Consider the following 23,670-nt stretch of genomic DNA (forward strand, 5'->3'; position numbering starts at 1 on the left):
ATATTGACGATATTTTGTGAGGGTAGGTATTAAATAAAAAATGAAGTTGATTAAAAAAAAGATTTATTATAATGTAACTATGGCAGTCACTGACTGATTATGCCACATACAATTATTAATTTATTATTTGTTACATTACACTTTATACATACATGGAATACAATACAATATACATTTTTGTAAAAACATCTAAATTTAAATACGGTTACAAAATATTCCAATAAATCGTTATGCTTATATGAGATTTCTCTTACGAATTAAAATGAGAAAATTTTATAAAAATACCATATTTATTTGCAACAGCATTAGGTAAAATTTGTATGTAGGTAAATATTGTATAGAAATCTTTGAAATATAAACATCAGTGCGACCTGAAAACTGTACAAAACTTTTTCGTTTTTTCAGAACTGAGGGTTTCTTTATTCAGGAAAGCTCCTTCAAAGGTTAACTTCATACGGTCATATTTTCCTGCTATGAATGTATTATATTGGTTTAGCACTTATTCTATCTATAATTTTGACTTAGACCTCATTAAAATTGCCCTGACTATACCTTTAAAAACCTCATGCATGAGTTACATGACGTAATACTCGGTATAAAAATAGTGTTTTCGAACTTAGTTACAGTCTATCTCTTTTACACATATACGTCGCTCTTACTTTTCTCAGTTTCTTTGAGCAGCGGGGCACTCCCACGTATACGCAAGTCCTTCGTATACGCAGTAGCACCTACGCACACAAAGGAGCTAACCAATCAGAGGCCTCTCTTACACATCTACACCGCTCTCACTCTTTTCCTCAGCCTCCTTCAACAGCGGGGCGCTCCCACACATACGCAAGTCCTTCGTGTAAGCTATAACACCGACGCACACACCGGAGATGACCAACCAGAGGCCGCCGACGTAAAACGTGAGGTCCCAGGTTCCGGTGACGTCATAGAGCATACCTGAAATAATGAAAATATTTGTTGGAAAACAGTGAAAGGTAAAAATAATAATAATTAAGAATTCTACATTGATTGGAATAAATGTAGAGGAGCCCGCTGACTATTAGTTGATAGTTTACCAGACGATAACGCCCAGTCGGGTTGTCAGTTTTTGCTTTAAACTAACAGGCCTTTATGAATCACCTAACATTTAAAAATAATGCGAAACTACCCGAATAATATTTTATTACACCATTAGTTATTCTGTGCACGGAGTGTAGCCGCCGCGAGCATTCATGCCTGATGAAGGGTCTCGATATGACTCGAAATATTTCGCCAATCACAAAATATTAACGTGAGTACATCCTTCATTCGTATAGTATTTATTTAAATAGTTGAATATGCCAAACGAAAGTTATTCGGATAATTAATGAAATGAAATGATAATTAATTATGTAAATAGCCAAATACTACTATTTTACGATAGATGACTTACAAATTCAGGGTTGTAAAAACACCTTGCACTCTATGTTTATAATTTTATGAATCCCATTAACATACAGCATAATTCACCTTATCGTGTTGACTAATTATTAATTTTTCCTCTGTGACCTTATGTGACTAATGAAATGGGAATGGAAATATAATAAAGTGCAACTAAGTGTAAGCCATAGATACTATGGCACATAATGTGTATTATATTTTGTCTTGTTTACCGTGTGACTACTTACTCTAATATCGAACGCCTTACTCTAATACCGAACGCCTATAGCGCTCACGTGCTCTTAGGGGCCCGCTTTGTACGCTTTAGTATACCAAGGTCCATAGCTAAGTGTATTGTACACACTCCGTAATCTAGTTACTTATTTCTCTGGATCGCTATCCCGTGATGGGGAGGCAGACAGTTGAGTATCATTTGCCACGGACCACGGAACGTTAACTATTGTACTTAATCTTGGCTGCTGACCCAACCAGACGTCTTGTTACACCTTTTGAAGCGCAGTTTCTCAGTAGTCGTGTCATGTTATTTGACTTATTCTTATAGTGTCTTAAAATAAGGATTAAACTAACCTCCAATAGGCGGCCCCACAAGATGTCCAATCCCCTGACTCAACAGAATCAATCCATACGCCACAGTGAAATGGTCGATAGGCATCAACTCCATCAATATAGCAGGAGTATAGGAGTAAGAACTGGCGAATGACAGTCCAAAGATGGCTGAGATGACGGTCAAGGCCCAATAGTTCTTGATGAAAGGAGGGTAGGCCGCGACAGAGAGGCCGCAGATGATGAGGCAGATGGCGTAGGTCTTGGTCACATTGATCCAGGGTTGGTCGCCTGCCCAGCCGAGGACGACCTGAGGGGAGTAAAAAAATAAAAAACGACTAGACAAATTGTCGTAACTAAGATGAATAGTCTCATAATTTATTAAGCTGTATTCGAATGGCTACCTAATCGAATGTTCAATGACATATTTATGTTAACTCCCATGCAAAATAAATGTGTTATAAGTAATGTTTTGACCAATCTGTATGGGCTAATAGCACCATAACTAATAAACATATTATTAACTGTTGGTGATGTTTTGAAGAATATGTTAAATAACGAAATTTTGAAAGAAATAAATCTATATACAGTGTCAATTTTGCTAGCAACGCCAATAAACCTAATCATCATAATGCCACTTTCTATCAGAAAGGACTTCAGAAAGAATGATGAGGGACGCTAGGTTGAAAATCAGGAAGAGTAACATTGACAAAATGGTCTCATATTAGCAAATACTTACAATGCCAATGCTGCTAGCGACACCAATGATACTAATCATCATAGCACCGCCCTCAATACCACTCTCTGTCATATAAGACTTCAAAAAGAAGTATGGCACGATGAACCACACGGAGAGAATGAGAGACGCCAGGTTAAACATTAGGAAGTGGAACTCCGTGAACATTCGGAAGTCGAACATGGACTTCATGATCTCGAAGAAGCGGTGATACCACATCTGCGAAAAAAAGGTATAAAATTTGACAAACTTGCTGGAAATCAAGCCGATACACTTCATAACCTAGTAGATGTTTATTCTAAAAAGGTTGGATGCCAAAATGGAGTTCAATTAAAGAAAATAAATATTTTATTGACGGTCAAGCAAATCTTGGCACTAATAAAGGTTAGGCAGTAGAGATTGCCTTCTGGCATTAAGTTCGCCTTTTTTATATTTTTACTGTGCAATAAAGTTTAAATAAATAACTAATAAAAGCCGGCAAATTTGAAAAATTTAGGATTTACCGTCCCAATAGAAAGTTTGATTTCGTGCATTTTTTTAGTGACAAGATTGACTTGACATCTAAATCATCTAATAGTAATGAAATAGATGTTTGTTATTTATCTTACCATTTCATCGTCCGATTCAGAATCAAGAGACCACATCGAGTTCCGATAAATGTCAGGAAGAGAAGACGCTCGAAGCTTGTACCTCGGTATGTTGAGCATAGCACCTCTATGCATCAACGTATTTCTGGTCATGTGCATCTCTCTTAGATAATGATGATCTGTGGATATTTGCCTCGCAAACCAGTTGGTTGGCATATTTTGCGACGTATGAGTATGGTGGGCATGAGGTTTGTGCTTAGACTTTTCTTGCAATAACTTAATATTACTCGCTGTTAGAGCGCTGCTTGCTCCCACTTTCTCTTCAGCCTTGTTTTCTTCATTCATTTTCTCTCCAGATTTCTTAGTTTCCGATTCATGCTTAGGTTTCTTGACTTTAATAGTCACTGGTAATTGAGCTGGCTCTGGAGCATTTTTAGAATCTTTCGGTGCTTCAATAACAATATTGACTTCGGATTTTCGTCTTGTCAGTACGTCTGGATAGTTCTGGAGTATTATGTTGTATAGACGCTTATTGGCCATTAGTTTTTCAATTACTTCCGCTGGCACCTTTTCGTTTTGTTGTATGAACGTTGGTAAATGTATCGCGGAATGCATTCTTCTTTGGAATGCCTGATCTGCATTCATCTGAGTAGTAGCTTCGAGCTGTTCAGCCTCTGCTATAGTTGTAGCCAAAGTCGACAGAATGTATTCTGGACTCTTTCCACTCTTCATCAAATCTCTTATCTCTTCCGCAGTTATGAATACCGACTCTCCTCCCACAGAGCCTACAGAGCTATTACTGGACGATCTTCCAGATTTTGACCTTGCTAATTTCCTCTCTTTCCTTTCACGCTTCATTTTAATCTTCAACCATTCAGGATTTCTCATCAGAGCTCCGCAGACACACATATTTAACAAAGTACCGGCTAATAACACTATAGTATTTCTCCAATCGTACAAATATAGAAAATAATTCGTCATCGGTGAGTATAACAATGTGCCGAAACCTATCCCGCAGGAAGCTAAAGATACTGCCAAGTTTCTTCGCTTGTCGAACCAGAAAGCCACTGATACGACAGCAGTTACGTATAAAATGCCCATAGCTAGGCCACTTAGGAAACCAAATGTTAGACAAAGTACTTCTACTGAATTGCTAACTGAAGCTAGTAGAAATCCAACGGTTGATAGCACTCCAGCTATCATCGTCATTATTCGGCAGCCATAGCGATCCACTAAAGCGCTCATTATTGGTCCAGCTAGCAGTGGAGTAGCTATGAATAAACTTCCGATCAAAGATGTCTTTGACTGCGTAGTTTCGAAGTAGATAGTGAATTCTTCGTGAAGTAATCCAAAAGAAAATGCCAAGCCGTCGGCACAGGCAGAGACTAGAAACGCTGATATTACAACTACCCAGCCCCATCCCCCGTCTGGAATTGGTGGGAGCTTTTCTTCTTCACTAGATTCATCGGAACAGATGCTATCATCATCTCCTATTCCTACAAATTTCACCCGATCTACCGGTGACTCATCACCATCAGCAACAGTATATTTAGCAACTAAGTCATGTCCGTTTGATTTGATCGAGTTTATTTTGTCGAGATCTTTCTTCTCGTCCGAATCCGCTGCAGCTTCGATGGCGACCACATTTTTTTCTACTGGATTTACGTTCTCTTTACTTTCATGGTCGTCTACCATTTTCTAAAGGTTCACCGTCAGAATGTGACTTATTTTATATGGTTCTGATGAATGGTGTCTGAAACAAAAGAACATGATTAATTACAGTTCCAACGGATATGTAAATATAACTAAAAAATACCCACTTAGTTGGGTAAATCAACTAATTACTCAGTACCATAGCAACAGGGTATTTTAATTGTCTCAAAAAGTATTTCACAATTTAACCCCTCCTTTCTCAATGTTTTAACAAGTCGTTTTCACTTTACCTAGCTGTTAAGCAATAATGTCACATACTACATATTTTTGGCGCTTTATCTGTGTAATATCTTGACTGTATTTTTTTATTCCAATATTCAACCAATTTCATTTAAATATTATATACACCCTGATTTTATTGAATTCCGTTAATTTTAAGGCAAGGTTCTTTAGGTCAAATACAATTAATTTTATCTAAGAAACTAGCGTCCTAACTCTTACTGTTAACGAATTATTAAAAAAAAAAGACTGAACACGTGTGTAGCATCCCTTACCACTTCCTAATATTATTTTGTTTTGACATGTGCCGTCAAACACTTGACAATGACTTTAATGTTATGATTAAGGTCCTCTCACACTATTATCCATTTATTATGAATGGACATGAAAAAAAAATTTTTTTTTTCGAATTTAGCAAAAAGCGATATACAGGATGGTTCCTGGGTGCGTAGCCGAATGGCACAAATGCTCACGAAACGCTCACGAAACGAAACGCTAGTAGATATCTATCTCTATCGCTCGTGCCGTGCGTATTGGCGCGACAGAGCCAGACTAGCTGGCTCGGCGTTTTGTTTTCGTTTGCCGTCGGAGAAATGCCATTCGGCTACGCACGCAGATGATGTACCTACCTAACTGCGAATTTAACGGAAAACAAAAAAACACGGTGTATATATTATATATTAAAGTCAAAAGCGGTCAAGGCCGAGCCTATCCCATCAACAAAATTGAATGAACCGTGATGTCATCGGCGTACTTGTCCTCGGCCCATTTAACACAAAAGCTAAATTTTATGCAATCTAATAGTAGTAATTATAAATTTTAATTACCGAACTAGCAATGTACAAGTTCCAAACATTTTCAGAATGTCCGTAAAATTACTGGAAATTTTCTTGAGACAATTCTCAATGCAAGTTGCCATTGAGAACCCTTAAATGCATAGTGATGTACCTATATATGCATTTTTGACTCTATTGACAGCATGCCAAAATTCAAATTTGAATAAATCTGAAAATAAAAGGGTTAAGATGTCGCAATGTATGTATACAGTCAAGGTATTAAATATAGATGCAGACAAAGTGTCAAAAATATGTATCCACAACGTATAAGCAACAAAGTCGTATTCGTTTTTGACACTTTGTTCGTATCGATATTTAATAATACCAGTTGACGATAGCTTCATTTGATGTTTGAGTACAGTCGAGTTCATAAATAAGTGCACGTTTCTTCACCCTAACTTTGTGTAATAAGGTGAAAAAACCGGCCAAGAGCGTGTCGGGCCACGCTCAGTGTAGGGTTCTGTAGTTTTCCGTATTTTTCTCAAAAACTACTGAACCTATCAAGTTCAAAACAATTTTCCTAGAAAGTGTTTATAAAGTTCTACTTTTGTGATTTTTTTCATATTTTTTAAACATATGGTTCAAAAGTTAGAGGGGGGGGACACACTTTTTTTTCCTTTAGCAGCGATTATTTCCGAAAATATTAATATTATCAAAAAACGATTTTAATAAACCCTTATTCATTTTTAAATACCTAGCCCATACAACCATTTCAGTCGCAAAATCTTCAAATCAGTAACTAACTGTCAAATGTGACATAACGCGTGGTAACGTCGTGCAAACAATGCGACCGTATTGATACAATAACAAAATGTAGTCGTCGTGTGCACTCGTTACGGTAACAAAATGTGTACGAATTTGTGGCTGTCAATGTCACTGTCAAAATGACATTTAACGACACTTTATTAGTCGACGTTTGCACACATAACGGTAACAACATGTGGACGAATTTGTGGCTGTCATTGTCACTGTCAGAACGGTTTCTGACAGTGACATTGACAGAATTTGTACACACATGTGTAGGTCTGATTACCGAACTGCTCCTAAACCACTGTATCCGCAAATGACAATCTGAAATACGAAGGTTTCTCAAACTGTCTTGTGAAGTTGTGGACTGGTTGCTTTGAATCATTTACATATGAGCGAATTAAATAATAATAAACGACGACGACTATTTAAGCACTCTTCGACATTTTATAGAAATGTGGGAAAGTTAAGAAAAGTGCAGAATGATAATACAAATAGATAAGCACTTTATAGTTACTTAATGTATTAAATATATAATTTTTAATTCTTATTGAAAAAAGCTTTACACAATAAAAGTAGGAATCAAATGAAATAGAGTATTTACTGTGATATTAATAGAATTTCTGTTGCGCAATGATAGTTTTTTTCAGTACAGATGCTGCTTTTTTTAACGCAGTAGTGCGAGCAAATCAAGCAATGATTCATTTCTTGTCTGGTCGAAACTCTTAGCTTAGATTTAGGTACTGAAAATCGTCGTACGATACACGTGCGAAAAGGACATTCACAACTCGTGTCGATTTAAAACACTCCCTTCGTTCGTGTATTAATTTATCGCTACTCGTATCGATTTTTCTCTTTTCCGCACTCGTATCTACAAGTATTTTGTTTGGGTTACAAAAAAAACACATTATTTACTCTACTACGTTTTATTTATGTCTCTTTAACATTACAAATTTGTAGACACTTATCTATACAAAAATCTTGACAAAAGAAGTACAGATCGCTGAAATTAATGTTGATAGTAATATTAATGACGACTACTTCAACAAGTGTCAATTGTGAAATGCCGCAAAATACTAGTTGCTCTATAGAAGACCATAATAATATGATCCCCGATCCTTTACAACCCAGCAGCTCGGTACGCACGTTACAATTTTTTTTAATCTTCTTTAGTGAGGGCAACTGAGTACGACGGCATATTTAATTGTTTATAAAGTTTGAGGATACCTGGAAAAAATTAATACAAGAAGCCATTTTGAAAATATAATAAATATTCACTGCTTTCGGTCACGCGTGTACGCTGCGACCATTTTGCGACCGTTTGTCGACCGTTTGGTGACCGTTTCGCGACTGTTTTTTACATGGAATATTACCGTCTTAATCCATATTTTAACAACTTTATTGGTTTTCTAGGCATTATTTTTATTATTTCAGTATAGTTTATGCACCGGAGCACTAAAACTTCACCAATCAATATACATAACACGCAAACACCGAGTAGTCAATAATATTATTACTGGTTAAACTGAGGTAAATTGATGGCGCGTTGATAAATTTAGACTTATTTTATGAAATCACTCGAGCAATTTAATTGGCCATGGTAATTAGCCCACATTATATTACAAATGCAAACAATATTTATCTTTAACAAATTCTTACGCCATTACATTTTAATGTCAAATGATTTTATTTCTTTTTTACTTTGACGTCTCTGACAGTCGCCATTTGAAAAGAATGAAATGAACGAATGATTTTGGGAAAGTAGTCGCCAAACGGTAACAATGTGTGCACGCGTAGTGCACACTTCTGTCACTTCTGTGACCATTTGTGCCTGTTACCAATCGTCCCCATTTGGGTCGCCGCGACTAAACGTCGACCGTACTGCGACTAAGCATTGAGACCCGAAGACCTGTGTGTACACAAAATAGGAGGATTTGCGTAGGAACGGCGACCGATTATGGTTATATGGGCTATCCAACAATATATCACACGTTGGGGTTGGAATGAAAAAAAAAACAGTCCCCACTTTACATGTAGGAGGGGGTACCCTAACAAAGCATTTTTTTCCACTTTTTATTACCGCTTTGTCGGCGTGATTGATTCAATTCAATTCACTAACGTGCTAACGGTCACTGAGATTATCCGCGGACGGACGGACGGACGGCGGCGAAACTATATAAGGGAATGAAATGAAATGAAATGAAATGAAATGAAATGAAATGAAATGAAATGAAATGAAATTTATTTGATAACAGATCGTTACATGTCAGTACTAAATAATATATTATGTTATTATTGTGTATTAAACTCAAATATATTTATTTCATTTGGTATAAACAATATCTATGTTAAACTATATTATAATTATAGTATACAGTTATAATTATTTATACTTATGTATATTTATTTATATTTATCACATATTTATCGTACTATTAAAGTGTCAACGGCAATTCAAAGAATTCGTCGTAATCCTCCAAGGGTTCCTAGTTCACTACGGAACCCTAAAAATGTACACATATTTATGAACTCGACTGTACATACATACTGGCGTTTATTTTCAACGCAACAAATGCCATACAAATTGATCCTAGAGCTTGGCATTCTTGGCAATAAATGTGCGAAAAACAATACCGAAAACTTTTGATGAGATAACCTAACCGCAAAATTAAAATTTTGAAAAAACCCCCGACCGTGACATAGTTGACCGATTTTCATGAAACATAGGTAAGAAAACAGACAAAAAAAACTAAATCTAAATCGGTTCATCCGTTCGCGAGCTACGATGCCACAGACAGACACACACACAGACAGACAGACAGACAGACAGACACGTCAAACTTATAACACCCCGTCGTTTTTGCGTCGGGGGTTAAAAATAGAGTGCATTACTACCTTAAAATAACACCAAAACTGTGGTAGCTTGTCTAATAACTATGAAATTTGTTATTTTTAACACGCTTTTATTAGGTCGTCGTGTATGTAACTATGTATGTAATGGAATCTGCGGAGGCTAATTTAACCATCTTCCAGGAGTCGTAGCGTAATGAAAATTGGCAACTATATGTAGTTCCGATGACAATACAATAATATGGTACTGTTGAGCTGATCTGATGATGGAGTCGGAAGATATGAACTGGAACTACATGATGGAACCTCGTATCATAGCCGTTTTTGGGTTTCTTAGAAAAGTCTTGTAATGAACTTTGACTACAATTAGGTTTCAAGGTCTGATGATGAAGCCGAAAGATATGAACTGGAACTACATGATGGAACATCGTATCATAGCTGTTTTTGGGTTTCTTAGAAAAGTCTTGTAATGAACTTTGACTACGATTAGGTTTCAAGGTCTGATGATGGAGCCGGAAGATATGAACTGGAACTACATCATGGAACATCGTATCATAGCTGTTTTTTGGCTTCTTAGGAAAGTCTTGTAATGAACTTTGACTACAATTAGGTTTCAAGGTCTGATGATGGAGCCGGAAGATATGAGCTGGAACTACATGATGGAACATCGTATCATAGCTGTTTTTGGGCTTCTTAGAAAAGTCTTGTAATGAACTTTGACTACGATTAGGTTTCAAGGTCTGATGATGGAGCCGGAAGATATGAACTGGAACTACATGATAGAACATCGTATCATAGCTGTTTTTGGGCTTCTTAGAAAAGTATTGTAATGAACTTTGACTACGATTAGAATTCAAGGTCTGATGATGGAGCCGGAAGATATGAACTGGAACTACATGATGGAACATCCTATCACAGCTGTTTTTGGGCTTCTTAGAAAAGTCTTGTAATGAACTATGACTACGATTAGGTTTCAAGGCCTGATGATGGTGCCGGAAGATAAGAACATAAAAAAGGGGGGGGGGCTCGAGGGGGGAAGCATGAAAGAAAGATCAACGTAGTATTTAAAATAAGTTGGGTTAGCGTTTTCTTGTGACCTTTCAGAGCAAACAAAGGGGGGCTCGGGGGGCGAAGCCCCCCGCATAAAAGAAAGATCAACGTTGTATTTAAAATAAGTTTGGTTAAGGTTTTCTTGTGATCCTTAAGAGTAAAGAAAAGGGGGCTAGGGGGCGAAGCCCCCGCATGAAAGAAAGATCAACGTAGTATTTAGAATAAGTTTGGTTAGCGTTTTCTTGTGACCTTTAAGAGCAAACAAAGGGGGCTCGGGGGCGAAGCCCCCGCATGAAAGAAAGATCAACGTAGTATTTAAGATAAGTTGGGTTAGCGTTTTCTTGTGACATTTAAGAGCAAACAAAGGGGGGCTCGGGGGCGAAGCCCCCGCATGAAAGAAAGATCAACGTTGTATTTAAAATAAGTTGGTTTAGGGTTTTCTTGTGATCCTTAAGAGTAAAGAAAAGGGGGGCTCGGGGGGCGAAGCCCCCCGCCTGAAAGAAAGATCAACGTAGTATTTAAGATAAGTTGGGTTAGCGTTTTCTTGTGACCTTTAAGAGTAAGCAAAGGGGGGCTCGGGGGGCGAAGCCCCCCGCATAAAAGAAAGATTAACGTAGTATTTAAAATAAGTTGGGTTAGCGTTTTCTTGTGACCTTTCAGAGCAAACAAAGGGGGGCTCGGGGGCGAAGCCCCCGCATAAAAGAAAGATCAACGTTGTATTTAAAATAAGTTGGGTTAAGGTTTTCTTGTGATCCTTAAGAGTAAAGAAAAGGCCCCCGCATGAAAGAAAGATCAACGTAGTATTTAGAATAAGTTGGGTTAGCGTTTTCTTGTGACCTTTAAGAGCAAACAAAGGGGGCTCGGGGCGAAGCCCCCGCATGAAAGAAAGATCAACGTAGTATTTAAGATAAGTTGGGTTAGCGTTTTCTTGTGACATTTAAGAGCAAACAAAGGGGGCTGGGGGGCGAAGCCCCCGCATGATAGAAAGATCAACGTTGTATTTAAAATAAGTTGGTTTAGGGTTTTCTTGTGATCCTTAAGAGCAAACAAAGGGGGGCTCGGGGGGCGAAGCCCCCCGCATGAAAGAAAGATCAACGTAGTATTTAAGATAAGTTGGGTTAGCGTTTTCTTGTGACATTTAAGAGCAAACAAAGGGGGGCTCGGGGTCGAAGCCCCCCGCATGAAAGAAAGGTCAACGTTGTATTTAGAATAAGTTGAGTTAGCGTTTTCTTGTGACCTTTAAGAGCAAACAAAGGGGGGCTCGGGGGGCGAAGCCCCCGCATGAAAGAAAGATCAACGTAGTATTTAAGATAAGTTGGGTTAGCGTTTTCTTGTGACATTTAAGAGCAAACAAAGGGGGGCTCGGGGGGTGAAGCCCCCCTCATGAAAGAAAGATCAACGTTGTATTTAAAATAAGTTGGTTTAGGGTTTTCTTGTGATCCTTAAGAGCAAACAAAGGGGGGCTCGGGGGGCGAAGCCCCCGCATGAAAGAAAGATCAACGTAGTATTTAAGATAAGTTGGGTTAGCGTTTTCTTGTGACATTTAAGAGCAAACAAAGGGGCTCGGGGGCGAAGCCCCCGCATGAAAGAAAGATCAACGTAGTATTTAAGATAAGTTGGTTTAGCGTTTTCTTGTGACCTTTAAGAGTAAACAAAGGGGGGCTCGGGGGCGAAGCCCCCGCATAAAAGAAAGATTAACGTAGTATTTAAAATAAGTTGGGTTAGCGTTTTCTTGTGACCTTTAAGAGCAAACAAAGGGGGGGCTCGGGGGCGAAGCCCCCGCATGAAAGAAAGATCAACGTAGTATTTAAGATAAGTTGGGTTAGCGTTTTCTTGTGACCTTTAAGAGCAAACAAAGGGGGGCTCGGGGGCGAAGCCCCCGCATGAAAGAAAGATCAACGTAGTATTTAAGATAAGTTGGGTTAGCGTTTTCTTGTGACCTTTAAGAGCAAACAAAGGGGGGCTCGGGGGGCGAAGCCCCCCGCATGAAAGAAAGATCAACGTAGTATTTAAGATAAGTTGGGTTAGCGTTTTATTGTGACATTTAAGAGCAAACAAAGGGGGGCTCGGGGGGCGAAGCCCCCCGCATGAAAGAAAGATCAACGTAGTATTTAAGATAAGTTGGGTTAGCGTTTTCTTGTGACATTTAAGAGCAAACAAAGGGGGGCTCGGGGGGCGAAGCCCCCGCATGAAAGAAAGGTCAACGTTGTATTTAGAATAAGTTGAGTTAGCGTTTTCTTGTGACCTTTAAGAGCAAACAAAGGGGGGCTCGGGGGGCGAAGCCCCCGCATGAAAGAAAGATCAACGTAGTATTTAAGATAAGTTGGGTTAGCGTTTTCTTGTGACATTTAAGAGCAAACAAAGGGGGGCTCGGGGGGTGAAGCCCCCCTCATGAAAGAAAGATCAACGTTGTATTTAAAATAAGTTGGTTTAGGGTTTTCTTGTGATCCTTAAGAGCAAACAAAGGGGGGCTCGGGGCGAAGCCCCCGCATGAAAGAAAGATCAACGTAGTATTTAAGATAAGTTGGGTTAGCGTTTTCTTGTGACATTTAAGAGCAAACAAAGGGGGGAGCTCGGGGGCGAAGCCCCCCGCATGAAAGAAAGATCAACGTAGTATTTAAGATAAGTTGGTTTAGCGTTTTCTTGTGACCTTTAAGAGTAAACAAAGGGGGGCTCGGGGGCGAAGCCCCCGCATAAAAGAAAGATTAACGTAGTATTTAAAATAAGTTGGGTTAGCGTTTTCTTGTGACCTTTAAGAGCAAACAAAGGGGGCTCGGGGGCGAAGCCCCCGCATGAAAGAAAGATCAACGTAGTATTTAAGATAAGTTGGGTTAGCGTTTTCTTGTGACCTTTAAGAGTAAGCAAAGGGGGGCTCGGGGGGCGAAGCCCCCCGCATAAAAGAAAGATTAACGTAGTATTTAAAATAAGTTGGGTTAGCGTTTTCTTGTGACCTTTCAGAGCAAACAAAGGGGGGCTCGGGGGGCGAAGCCCCCGCATGATAGAAAGATCAACGTTGTATTTAAAATAAGTTGGGTTAAGGTTTTCTTGTGATCCTTAAGAGTAAAGAAAAGGCCCCCGCATGAAAGAAAGATCAACGTAGTATTTAGAATAAGTTGGGTTAGCGTTTTCTTGTGACCTTTAAGAGCAAACAAAGGGGGGCTCGGGGGGCGAAGCCCCCCGCATGAAAGAAAGATCAACGTAGTATTTAAGATAAGTTGGGTTAGCGTTTTCTTGTGACATTTAAGAGCAAACAAAGGGGGGCTCGGGGGGCGAAGCCCCCGCATGATAGAAAGATCAACGTTGTATTTAAAATAAGTTGGTTTAGGGTTTTCTTGTGATCCTTAAGAGCAAACAAAGGGGGCTCGGGGGCGAAGCCCCCGCATGAAAGAAAGATCAACGTAGTATTTAAGATAAGTTGGGTTAGCGTTTTCTTGTGACATTTAAGAGCAAACAAAGGGGGGCTCGGGGTCGAAGCCCCCCGCATGAAAGAAAGGTCAACGTTGTATTTAGAATAAGTTGAGTTAGCGTTTTCTTGTGACCTTTAAGAGCAAACAAAGGGGGGCTCGGGGGGCGAAGCCCCCGCATGAAAGAAAGATCAACGTAGTATTTAAGATAAGTTGGGTTAGCGTTTTCTTGTGACATTTAAGAGCAAACAAAGGGGGCTCGGGGGTGAAGCCCCCGCATGAAAGAAAGATCAACGTTGTATTTAAAATAAGTTGGTTTAGGGTTTTCTTGTGATCCTTAAGAGCAAACAAAGGGGGGCTCGGGGGGCGAAGCCCCCCGCATGAAAGAAAGATCAACGTAGTATTTAAGATAAGTTGGGTTAGCGTTTTCTTGTGACATTTAAGAGCAAACAAAGGGGGGCTCGGGGGGCGAAGCCCCCCGCATGAAAGAAAGATCAACGTTGTATTTAAAATAAGTTGGTTTAGGGTTTTCTTGTGTTCCTTAAGAGTAAAGAAAAGGGGGGCTCGGAGGGCGAAGCCCCCCGCATGAAAGAAAGATCAACGTAGTATTTAAGATAAGTTGGTTTAGCGTTTTCTTGTGACCTTTAAGAGTAAACAAAGGGGGGGGCTCGGGGGCGAAGCCCCCCGCATAAAAGAAAGATTAACGTAGTATTTAAAATAAGTTGGGTTAGCGTTTTCTTGTGACCTTTAAGAGCAAACAAAGGGGGGCTCGGGGGGCGAAGCCCCCCGCATGAAAGAAAGATCAACGTAGTATTTAAGATAAGTTGGGTTAGCGTTTTCTTGTGACCTTTAAGAGCAAACAAAGGGGGGGGGCTCGGGGGGCGAAGCCCCCGCATTAAAGAAAGATCAACGTTGTATTTTAAATAAGTTGGGTTAGCGTTTTCTTGTGACCTTTAAGAGCAAACAAAGGGGGGCTCGGGGGGCGAAGCCCCCCGCATGAAAGAAAGATCAACGTAGTATTTAAAATAAGTTGGGTTAGGGTTTTCTTGTGACCTTTAAGAGCAAACAAAGGGGGGCTCGGGGGGCGAAGCCCCCGCATAAAAGAAAGATAAACGTTGTATTTAAAATAAGTTGGTTTAGGGTTTTCTTGTTACCCTTAAGAGTAACGAAAAGGGGGGCTCGGGGGGCGAAGCCCCCGCATAAAAGAAAGAGTAACGTAGTATTTAAAATAAGTTGGCTTAGCGTTTTCTTGTGACCTTTAAGAGCAAACAAAGGGGGGCTCGGGGGAAGAAGCCCCCCGCATAAAAGAAAGATCAACTATTTAAAATAATTTGGGTAATGGTTTTCCTGTGACCCTTAAGAGCAAATAAAGGGGGGCTCGGCAAAAAAGAAATACTTAAATTTTGTTTGAATTAGTTGAAATGTGACAATATTTTCTAATCGAGTCAAACAAAATCCCACTAGCTGAGAGCTTCAAAACAATGTATGGCGAAAGTATGTCTCTCTAATGTCTTCGAAAAGTCCGCGATCCGCGATGGCACATGTCTATATTGTCTATCTTTTACGGATAACTTACTAGATATAAACATTTTTATGATAATACCGTAATAAGAAGGTAGCCGCTAGTTATTATTAAGTAGCAATTAGCAATAAGTACACGTTAAGCCACAAATGGCATGTAAAATCCGCCTACTTGAAATAATTTTATGTAGAAATGTTAAAAGGTATTTATTTCATTATTAATGACTAAAAAGTATAAAATAAATTAATAGTTTAAAAAACACTATAAAACACGCTTTTATAAATGCACGTAAAAGCCAAAAATAAATTATGGATCGTTCAAGTTGTCTCTATTTTGTGAGCTGAAGTTTAAAAACTATGTGCTTTTAATTATAATATTTGATTGTAAAAGCGTGGGGCGCTGGAACAGGAAAGACTTTCTTGTAAACAAATACTAATTCGAACTTCCTGGCGAATGAAGTTGCATAAGAACATAACGTTTACATATGCCGCCTAAGGGTTACCAAAGAGAACCAAAGATATCTCGTCCACGAACAAGAACTCTGCATCCTGTCACTGTAGACACTTTCCCCTTTTGTACTTTGATTACCGGAAAAAAGCGGCGTTCTAAGTGTCGGTGACTGTCGACTCTCCTCGCTACTAGCGCATATTTTGTCTGAGTTCGACAAACTGGTACCTACTTTGAACACTGACTTTTAATTGATTTGACTGTTTAATGTAGAACCTACTAGTCATGCTGCAACTCCAGTTAGCGCGTCAATCTGTGTAACCTCCTTCCCGTAACATAGCATAATTTGATTTAATCAGCAAGTTATACTTATATATTTTGTGGTTATACAAAAAGTCTTTCCTGTTCCAGCGCCCCACGCTTTTACAATCAAATATTATAATTAAAAGCACATAGTTTTTAAACTTCAGCTCACAAAATAGAGACAACTTGAACGATCCATAATTTATTTTTGGCTTTTACGTGCATTTATAAAAGCGTGTTTTATAGTGTTTTTTAAACTATTAATTTATTAATCATAATGACGGAGAGTAAACTGTAATTATCAGTATCATGGATGAACACATTGGTGTCATGTCCGCATGTCGCCATTATCACGCTATGGTTGTTATCTTGAGAACATACATACATACATACATATAATCACGCCTGTGTCCCATGAAGGGGTAGGCAGAGCACATGAAACAACTCGTTTCAGTGCCACTCTTGGCAAATAAGGGGTTGAAAGAAAACGAAACTGTGACATTGCAGTGACAGGTTGCCAGCCTCTCGCCTACGCCACAATTTAACCCATATCCCACAGTCGCCTTCTACGACACCCACGGGAAGAAGGGGGTGGTGAAATTCTTAACCCGTCACCACACGGGCAAAACCAAAGCTTATTGTCTGATAACTATGAAATTTGTTGTTATTTTTAATCATTATCGGAGAGTAAACTGTAATTATCAGTATCATGGATGAACACATTGGTGTCATGTCGCCATTATCACGCTATGGTTGTTATCTTGAGAAGTTATTAATAACTAGCTTTGACCGCGGCTTCACTCGCTCTATATACAAAAGTTGCAGATTGCTTCATACAAAAGGTCAACCCCCATTTCAGGGAAGTAAGCCGTTAGAAAGAGATAAAAAGTAGCCTATGTATTGTCACTCTCCATCCCTTCAACTATCTCCACTTCAAAATCACGTCAATTCGTCGCTCCGTTTTGCCGTGAAAGACGGAGAAACAAATAGACACACACACATTCGGATCCCATTTATTATAGGCTAGTTTCCTACACTTCAAATAAAACATTTTATGCAGTGCACGCAATAAAGCACCACATAATTAGAAGAAAAATATGGACAGTAGTTATGTTTAAGCATAATTTCTATTTAATAAGTCAAAGAGAAATATATACCGCGTGTGGATTCCATAAGGGCGAATAATGTATCCAGTTATAGTATCTGATCAAACGAATCGTATAGGATAATTATTTTGTTAAAAAGTGTTATTAATTAAGAGTAATTAATTTTAAATCTGACCAAGCGGCAATGTACGCCATCCAACTTAATTCCACATGACATAAACGTCATGTCGTAATGACAATTAGGTAGGTACGCTAATTGATGTGGACGTAATACATTGCGTGCTGAATTATTATGTATGAAAAAAAAAATCTCGTCTATTCAAAAAGAAAACATATAGTTAAGCTCCTTGGGTCCGATACTAATCGTTATTAAGATATTCGCCCGTATGGAATACACACGCTGTATAATAAATGAATTGACCGTGACGTCACTCCTCAGGATTTCATAGTAATTCCATATTAGCAAATCGTTTTGACAGTTCTTAAAGAGAAGCATGATTTGACTAGTAGGAAACTAGCCTATATTAAGTATGGATATGGATTGACAAGAAGGCTGTTATTAAATATTTTCAGTGAGCTAGATCGCTTTTTCTTTACTGTATTATTATCAATTTCAGTTTATAATTAGTTCTTTTATTTAAATTCACGGGTCGAACGAGATGAACTTATTTTTTTTTTCGAGATAGAAACGTTTTGTTATGTTGCCTAACTTATTAGGTATCGGGTCAATCCGCGGCAAGAGTAACGTGAGTCACGATTTTATGGCATGTTTCATTTATTCACGACGCAAGTTCAAGCGAAAATATATCTCTAAAAAAAGCTCGGCCACACATGCGCGTTTTGAGAGCGTAGGCGGAGCACCAGCGGAGCGCAATGATAGCGGTGCGCCGGACGAACGATGGCGTTAACGCTACGCTATCAAAACGCTTTATGTATGGCGGAGGCTGAAGTGTTACTTTCCACATAGATCCTTTAATTTGCAGCTGTAGTTCAAATAACCACGCAATGAAGTCGTGACTCGCGTTACTTTTACGTGGATTCACCCATGAAACATATTTTTATCAACTGTAAAATTGTAAATAAAAGTTAAATATTATAGGTAAAAATATTGTTGGTATGCTCAAGTTTCTTATCTTAATTTTTGTGTTCACAGCACGACGCATGCTCAAACAGTTTGTATCGATGACCTACCAGTCGTATGCTGCCTGCAATATGGCCATATCTCAAAAATAATATATTTTTGACATTTTCATTTTTAATGAATAAAAATCCATATTTTTAAGCAACTTTTGTACACCCATATTGTTATACCTTTGACTGTAATTATAGCTTGTAATTTTATATCCATGACAATCCTAAACACTAAAAAACACAAGACACATTTATGGTGGAGTTTGTTTTATCACAATGTTCACATAACTACCTGTCTCTATCTCATATCAATGATAATACCATAACAGGTATTGACTTAAATACATATCACATATTAACCAGGAATTGGGTCAAATTTAACGCATAAGATTTGATTACCTAGATAAGCTTCCCTACCCTACGATAAGACAACCTCAATAGGTTTATTTATTGTATTTGTGTATGTTTATTTTATAATACTATCGACTGAAACCAACCTAATGGTATACTGATTGATAATCTTGAACCAAATTCATTATCTCAGTTTTGAGTTCTAAATACACAGGAAAAAATACATTGATTATTATTATGAACTGTCTTATAATAAACTAACTAATTAAACTAATTAAAAAAACTAAATAAGCAAACCTAAATGTAAATTTAAATAAACAGTATAATAACATATATAGAGAAAACTAATATAAAAATGAATCCCGCCAAGGACTACTAATTTTTGCAATAAATTTTAAATGAAATAAATGATCAAAGAGCACTTTCGGTGTCAGTAAAATAAATATAAGTAGGTATATCCCATATGTTTCAGTATGTTATATAATTAAGTACTTGGAGTTTAACTTAACAACAATCTGTTTTTCTATAACGGCATCCACACGCGCGTGACATCATGCAATTTGCATAAGAATACTTAAACGTAAAACAATCTATATGTTTAAATCTTGTACTTGTAGAGGAGAGACTTGTACTATTTATTAATTATAACAAAAATTGTCACATACGAATTTTTTTTCTATCTTATATCATTCGTACACGTAACTAAATAGTGATTAACATTTTTTTCAGTACAGATGGTCGTTTTTTTACGCACTAGTGCGAGAAGTGGTTCATTATATGCCAGGTCGAAACTTCGGAGGCTCATCTGTACTGAAAAACGTCGTACGATACAAGTGCGTAAAAAAGGAAGTTCGAAACGAGTGGCGATAAATTAAAAGACGACCGAAGGGAGTGTTTTAAATCGACACGAATACGTACTATTAATAGTTCTAGTGCATTTTTTATTCCGCAATTTATACAGCTCAACCTTTACCCTAAAAATGTTAAATTATCGATATTTTGTCATCACTATAAGAAATAACATTTGAGTGTCATAGAACCCATGTTAAAGCGGCTGAGGTATAGTCGCAGAATAAAATTAAATTTACGTACAGACAGAACACTTCCTACAAAATCGTTAAAAATTACAGCAGTTAAGGTTCGAATCGTAGGTATTAATTTTTCATTAAAAATTGTATTAATATGTCACTACCCCTTTCGACTATTTAGTCCGTTTTCACGTTATCCGATCCGATGTCGGAAGGATTTCAATGGAAAAATCCAAGATGGCGCCTGTAATGTACCTATGGGATATCGGTCCTACATCCGATATCGGTGAAAACGCACTTAGGGTTGTCAAAAATTAATCGAAAAGAGCCGGAATCGCACGACAGTATCCGACCAATGATACCTATTAAGCACACCTCGGATCCTGGCGATCAAATATATGAAAGAGGCGCGTTCCTAGCACACAGTCTAAGCTCGTGTAGGTGAACGCGTACTATGCTTGTGAAATATGACAGGCCGACTGTTCGCGTTTTTGACAGGCGGTAACTGTGAGGTAACCGAGAGGGGGTGGGCGACACTTTCAGCGGGGAGCGGGAGTGGCCATACTGTACGATAGTACTCTTTATTATACTGTGATATTAGTAATCGGCAATGCATATTGTCGAGCGAGACATCCGGTGGTAACAAATTGTCCTCACTGTCATCAGTTCAAGGTCAAACGATAACAAAACAGACGCGTTGTATTACCTACTAATTTATTATCGAAGTCTTTAAGAATTCAAATATTATGTAATGATATTTTGGCGCTCTGAACAGTCTGAACAGTGAACACATACCTTCTATACCTATCTACGTTATTGCTTATAGTCAGTATCTGTAGTCAGTATCTTTCTTTAGGTAGGTATATAAATGCAATCTACCCTCAGAAGGATAGATTTCCCTCCTCCTTCATCCTATTTGTGTAGGAGGTAGGGCATAGCGAATGATATACCGCTTTGTGTGGTAGGGCACAGCACAGCGGATATCGTCTCGCTCGAATCTAGAGCAGAGCCCAACTGGGGTAGTACCTCCGCCTTACAGAAGACCGCAGCCAAATAGCACTAGACCCTACTCGTAGTGTTGTATTCCTGCCGGTGAGTAAGGCTGCCAGAGCTCAACGAGGGTGCAGTGTGCTGATGACGGGAGGACTTACGGAAGTAACTTGTTCCGTCTATTGTCCTTTGAGTCGTCGCCGTCGTCGGCAACCCGAACCCTCCTTAGAACTTGTGCACTCCTTTTTCTGCGTACTTAACACAGCAAAAGGGAATGTACAAGTGTCTAATAGGGTGGCAACGCGCATGTGACACTGTTTGAGTTGCAGGCGTCCATAGGTTACGGTGACCGCTTTCCATCAGGCGGGCCGTACGCTTGTTTGTCACCAACGTAGTATTGAAAAAAAAAAATTAGAGGGTGCGCCCACGGCCGACAAAGTTGCTCGGCGACTTTTTTGTCGCTCACATCTAGTCTATGGGCTAGTATGAGAGTGCGCACACTTGCTGTCTGTCCACTTTCATACTATCCCATAGACTAGATGTGAGTGACAAAAAAGTCGCCGAGCATGCGCGGATCCAGGGGGGGGGGTCATGGGGGTCATGACCCCCCCCCCTGGAGCCTAAGTTGGCCGTACAAATAGACCACGTGACCCCTCTCTGGGGCCCCGGGCCTTTACCACGTGACCCCCACCTGGGCACGAAGCTGGATCTGCGCTTGTCGCCGAGCAACGGCGCGCACCCTAGGGGGGGGGGAAGCTACAAGCCTTGTATTACAAGTGCGTGAACTGTCAAATCGTATGGGTTGTCATGGAAACACACTTGTAATACAAGGCTTGTTCCTTTCGAGAAACGGGCCACTGGTAACTTGAAAATATTTCACGACCAAAAATAAACTGGTTAAAAACAGTTTGCTCAGGTGACTGATCCGCAAGGTTTTTGTATTTGGTTGGTTAAACAAACAAATGTAACTATGTACTTATACCCCAAAATGTACAATTTGCTTTTTTACGTTTTATAATAAACTAGCTTTTGCCCGCGGCTTCGTTCGCGTTAGAAAGAGACAAAAAGTAGCCTATGACTCTCCATCCCTTCAACTATCTCCACTTAAAAAATCACGACAATTCGTCGCTCCGCTTTGCCGTGAAGGACGGACAAACAAACAGACAAACACACTTTCCCTTCCTTTAATATTAGTATGGATGGATTTACAACCTTCATTCCTTCATACTAAGAATAGTACCTACGTCAATTTTTTTGCGCCACCTATTAAATAGTTACCTATAATAACTACACTGATGATGGCTACATTGTTTTCAAATTGTATCTTGACGTGACTTATCATGATTTTAAAATAAAGAACCATGTCATTTGTTCTTATCAAAAAAAAATGCAAAAATATTTGAGGAAAATATGATTTTGGTCACTTTCAAGCTGCGAAACAGCGCCATCTAGTTTTAAGTCTAAAAGGCCCATACATTTCAGAGGTACGCTTTTTTGTATGGGCATTGTCAGTCCAGTATTAAATCGTTCTTGATATGTGAGTGTGCACGAAAAACGTCCCACTTTGTCGATGGCTATAAAGCCGTTTTGTCAGTTTATTCATATAAAGATACAAGTAAATCGCCTTAATGGTAACCGACAAAGGACGTTTTTCTAAATACACTCACATATTATCAAGACGTTGTAATTCGTATTGACAGTTTTTAAAAAGAAGCTGATTTGACTAGGAGGCAAGTATAGCCTATTATACATCACCTAATTTATGGAGACCTAAAATTTTAACGAACGCGTCGAATGCTAACATGGCACACACACTCGTAAATAGCGCAATTAAAACGTTCTAAATTTAAATAATGCGCCCTAATCTAAATGTCACAGTAACGCATTGTTTACACTGGGGAATTTAAAAACCGACGTAAATTTTATGCATTCGATTTTACATACTTAACACTTAACTTTAAATTCTATAAAACCATAAGTAATTTACCAGCAAAATATTTTGCCATGCCGATATGTGTCTATTCGAAATATGAATAAATACGTATAAAAAAACTTTCGAAACTACACGAATTAATTTTATTGATTGTCCATATTAGGCTTAATCTGACGTGTGTGTGAAAGGTTTTTAAATGAAAACCAAAATATGCGTCTACCAGGTATACAGTCTCGTTGGTCGCAAACGAACATACCGGCCCATGTGGTGGTAAGCAGTCACCGTAGCCTATGGACGCCTGCCGCCTGCGATTCCAGAGGTTTTCGACCTTAACTAACCACTAACTGTAAACTAAAATACATAATACGTCAAAGAAAAATCGATTAAGTCCATTGTGATGAAGCCGGGAATCGAACCCGGAATAACTACTACTAAACTTACTTTTAATTTCCACTTTTAATTTTAAGTTTCAACCTAACCTCTCTCGCGTGGCATGGCCAAATTATCGCAAAAACGCGTCCTGACAATGTGCACCATACCTTAACCCAACCCACATTCCGAATTCAAAAATCACAAACTTTTTAATTTTTGAACGTCGAACGCATTCAGCCAGTTCAGCCACTCACCTAGATACGAGCGTGAGCATAAGTAACATAACACGTGATTTGGTATACTCTGTGATTAATCGAAAATGTAAATAAAGGCGCGCCTGCGGTACGTCATCCCGGCGTCGGGGGCGGCGGTAC

General features: G+C 38.8%; 1 protein-coding gene across 3 annotated transcripts; it reads right to left on the reverse strand.

Moving 5' to 3' along the window:
* Positions 1-46: 46 nt before the first annotated feature.
* Positions 47-23,670, reverse strand: LOC125234149. Of its 3 annotated transcripts, XM_048140350.1 has the most exons (6): positions 23,551-23,660; positions 6,054-6,231; positions 3,316-5,047; positions 2,711-2,926; positions 1,996-2,281; positions 47-945 (listed from the first exon to the last, which is right to left on the reverse strand). In XM_048140350.1, the coding sequence occupies exons 3-6, from the start codon at positions 4,987-4,989 to the stop codon at positions 767-769; spliced, it is 2,355 nt and encodes a 784-aa protein (XP_047996307.1). In that variant the 5' UTR covers positions 4,990-5,047; positions 6,054-6,231; positions 23,551-23,660; the 3' UTR covers positions 47-766. The 3 variants fall into 3 exon arrangements, with proteins under 3 accessions (XP_047996307.1, XP_047996308.1, XP_047996309.1); XM_048140351.1 differs by lacking the exon at positions 6,054-6,231 and having other exon boundaries at positions 23,551-23,670; XM_048140352.1 differs by lacking the exons at positions 6,054-6,231; positions 23,551-23,660 and adding an exon at positions 23,464-23,481.

This window comes from Leguminivora glycinivorella, chromosome 15 (genome assembly GCF_023078275.1).
Source record: "Leguminivora glycinivorella isolate SPB_JAAS2020 chromosome 15, LegGlyc_1.1, whole genome shotgun sequence".
In the NCBI taxonomy this organism is placed as follows: Eukaryota; Metazoa; Arthropoda; class Insecta; order Lepidoptera; family Tortricidae; genus Leguminivora; species Leguminivora glycinivorella.

Coding starts and splice junctions, on each gene's coding strand:
- LOC125234149 (XM_048140351.1), bottom strand. CDS start 4,989: ATGGTAGACGACCATGAAAGTAAAGAGAACGTAAATCCAGTAGAAAAA. Junction 2,927..3,315: donor CTGAATCGGACGATGAAATG/GTAAGATAAATA, acceptor TTTTTTTCGCAG/ATGTGGTATCACCGCTTCTT. Junction 946..1,995: donor TGTGGGGCCGCCTATTGGAG/GTTAGTTTAATC, acceptor TCATTATTTCAG/GTATGCTCTATGACGTCACC.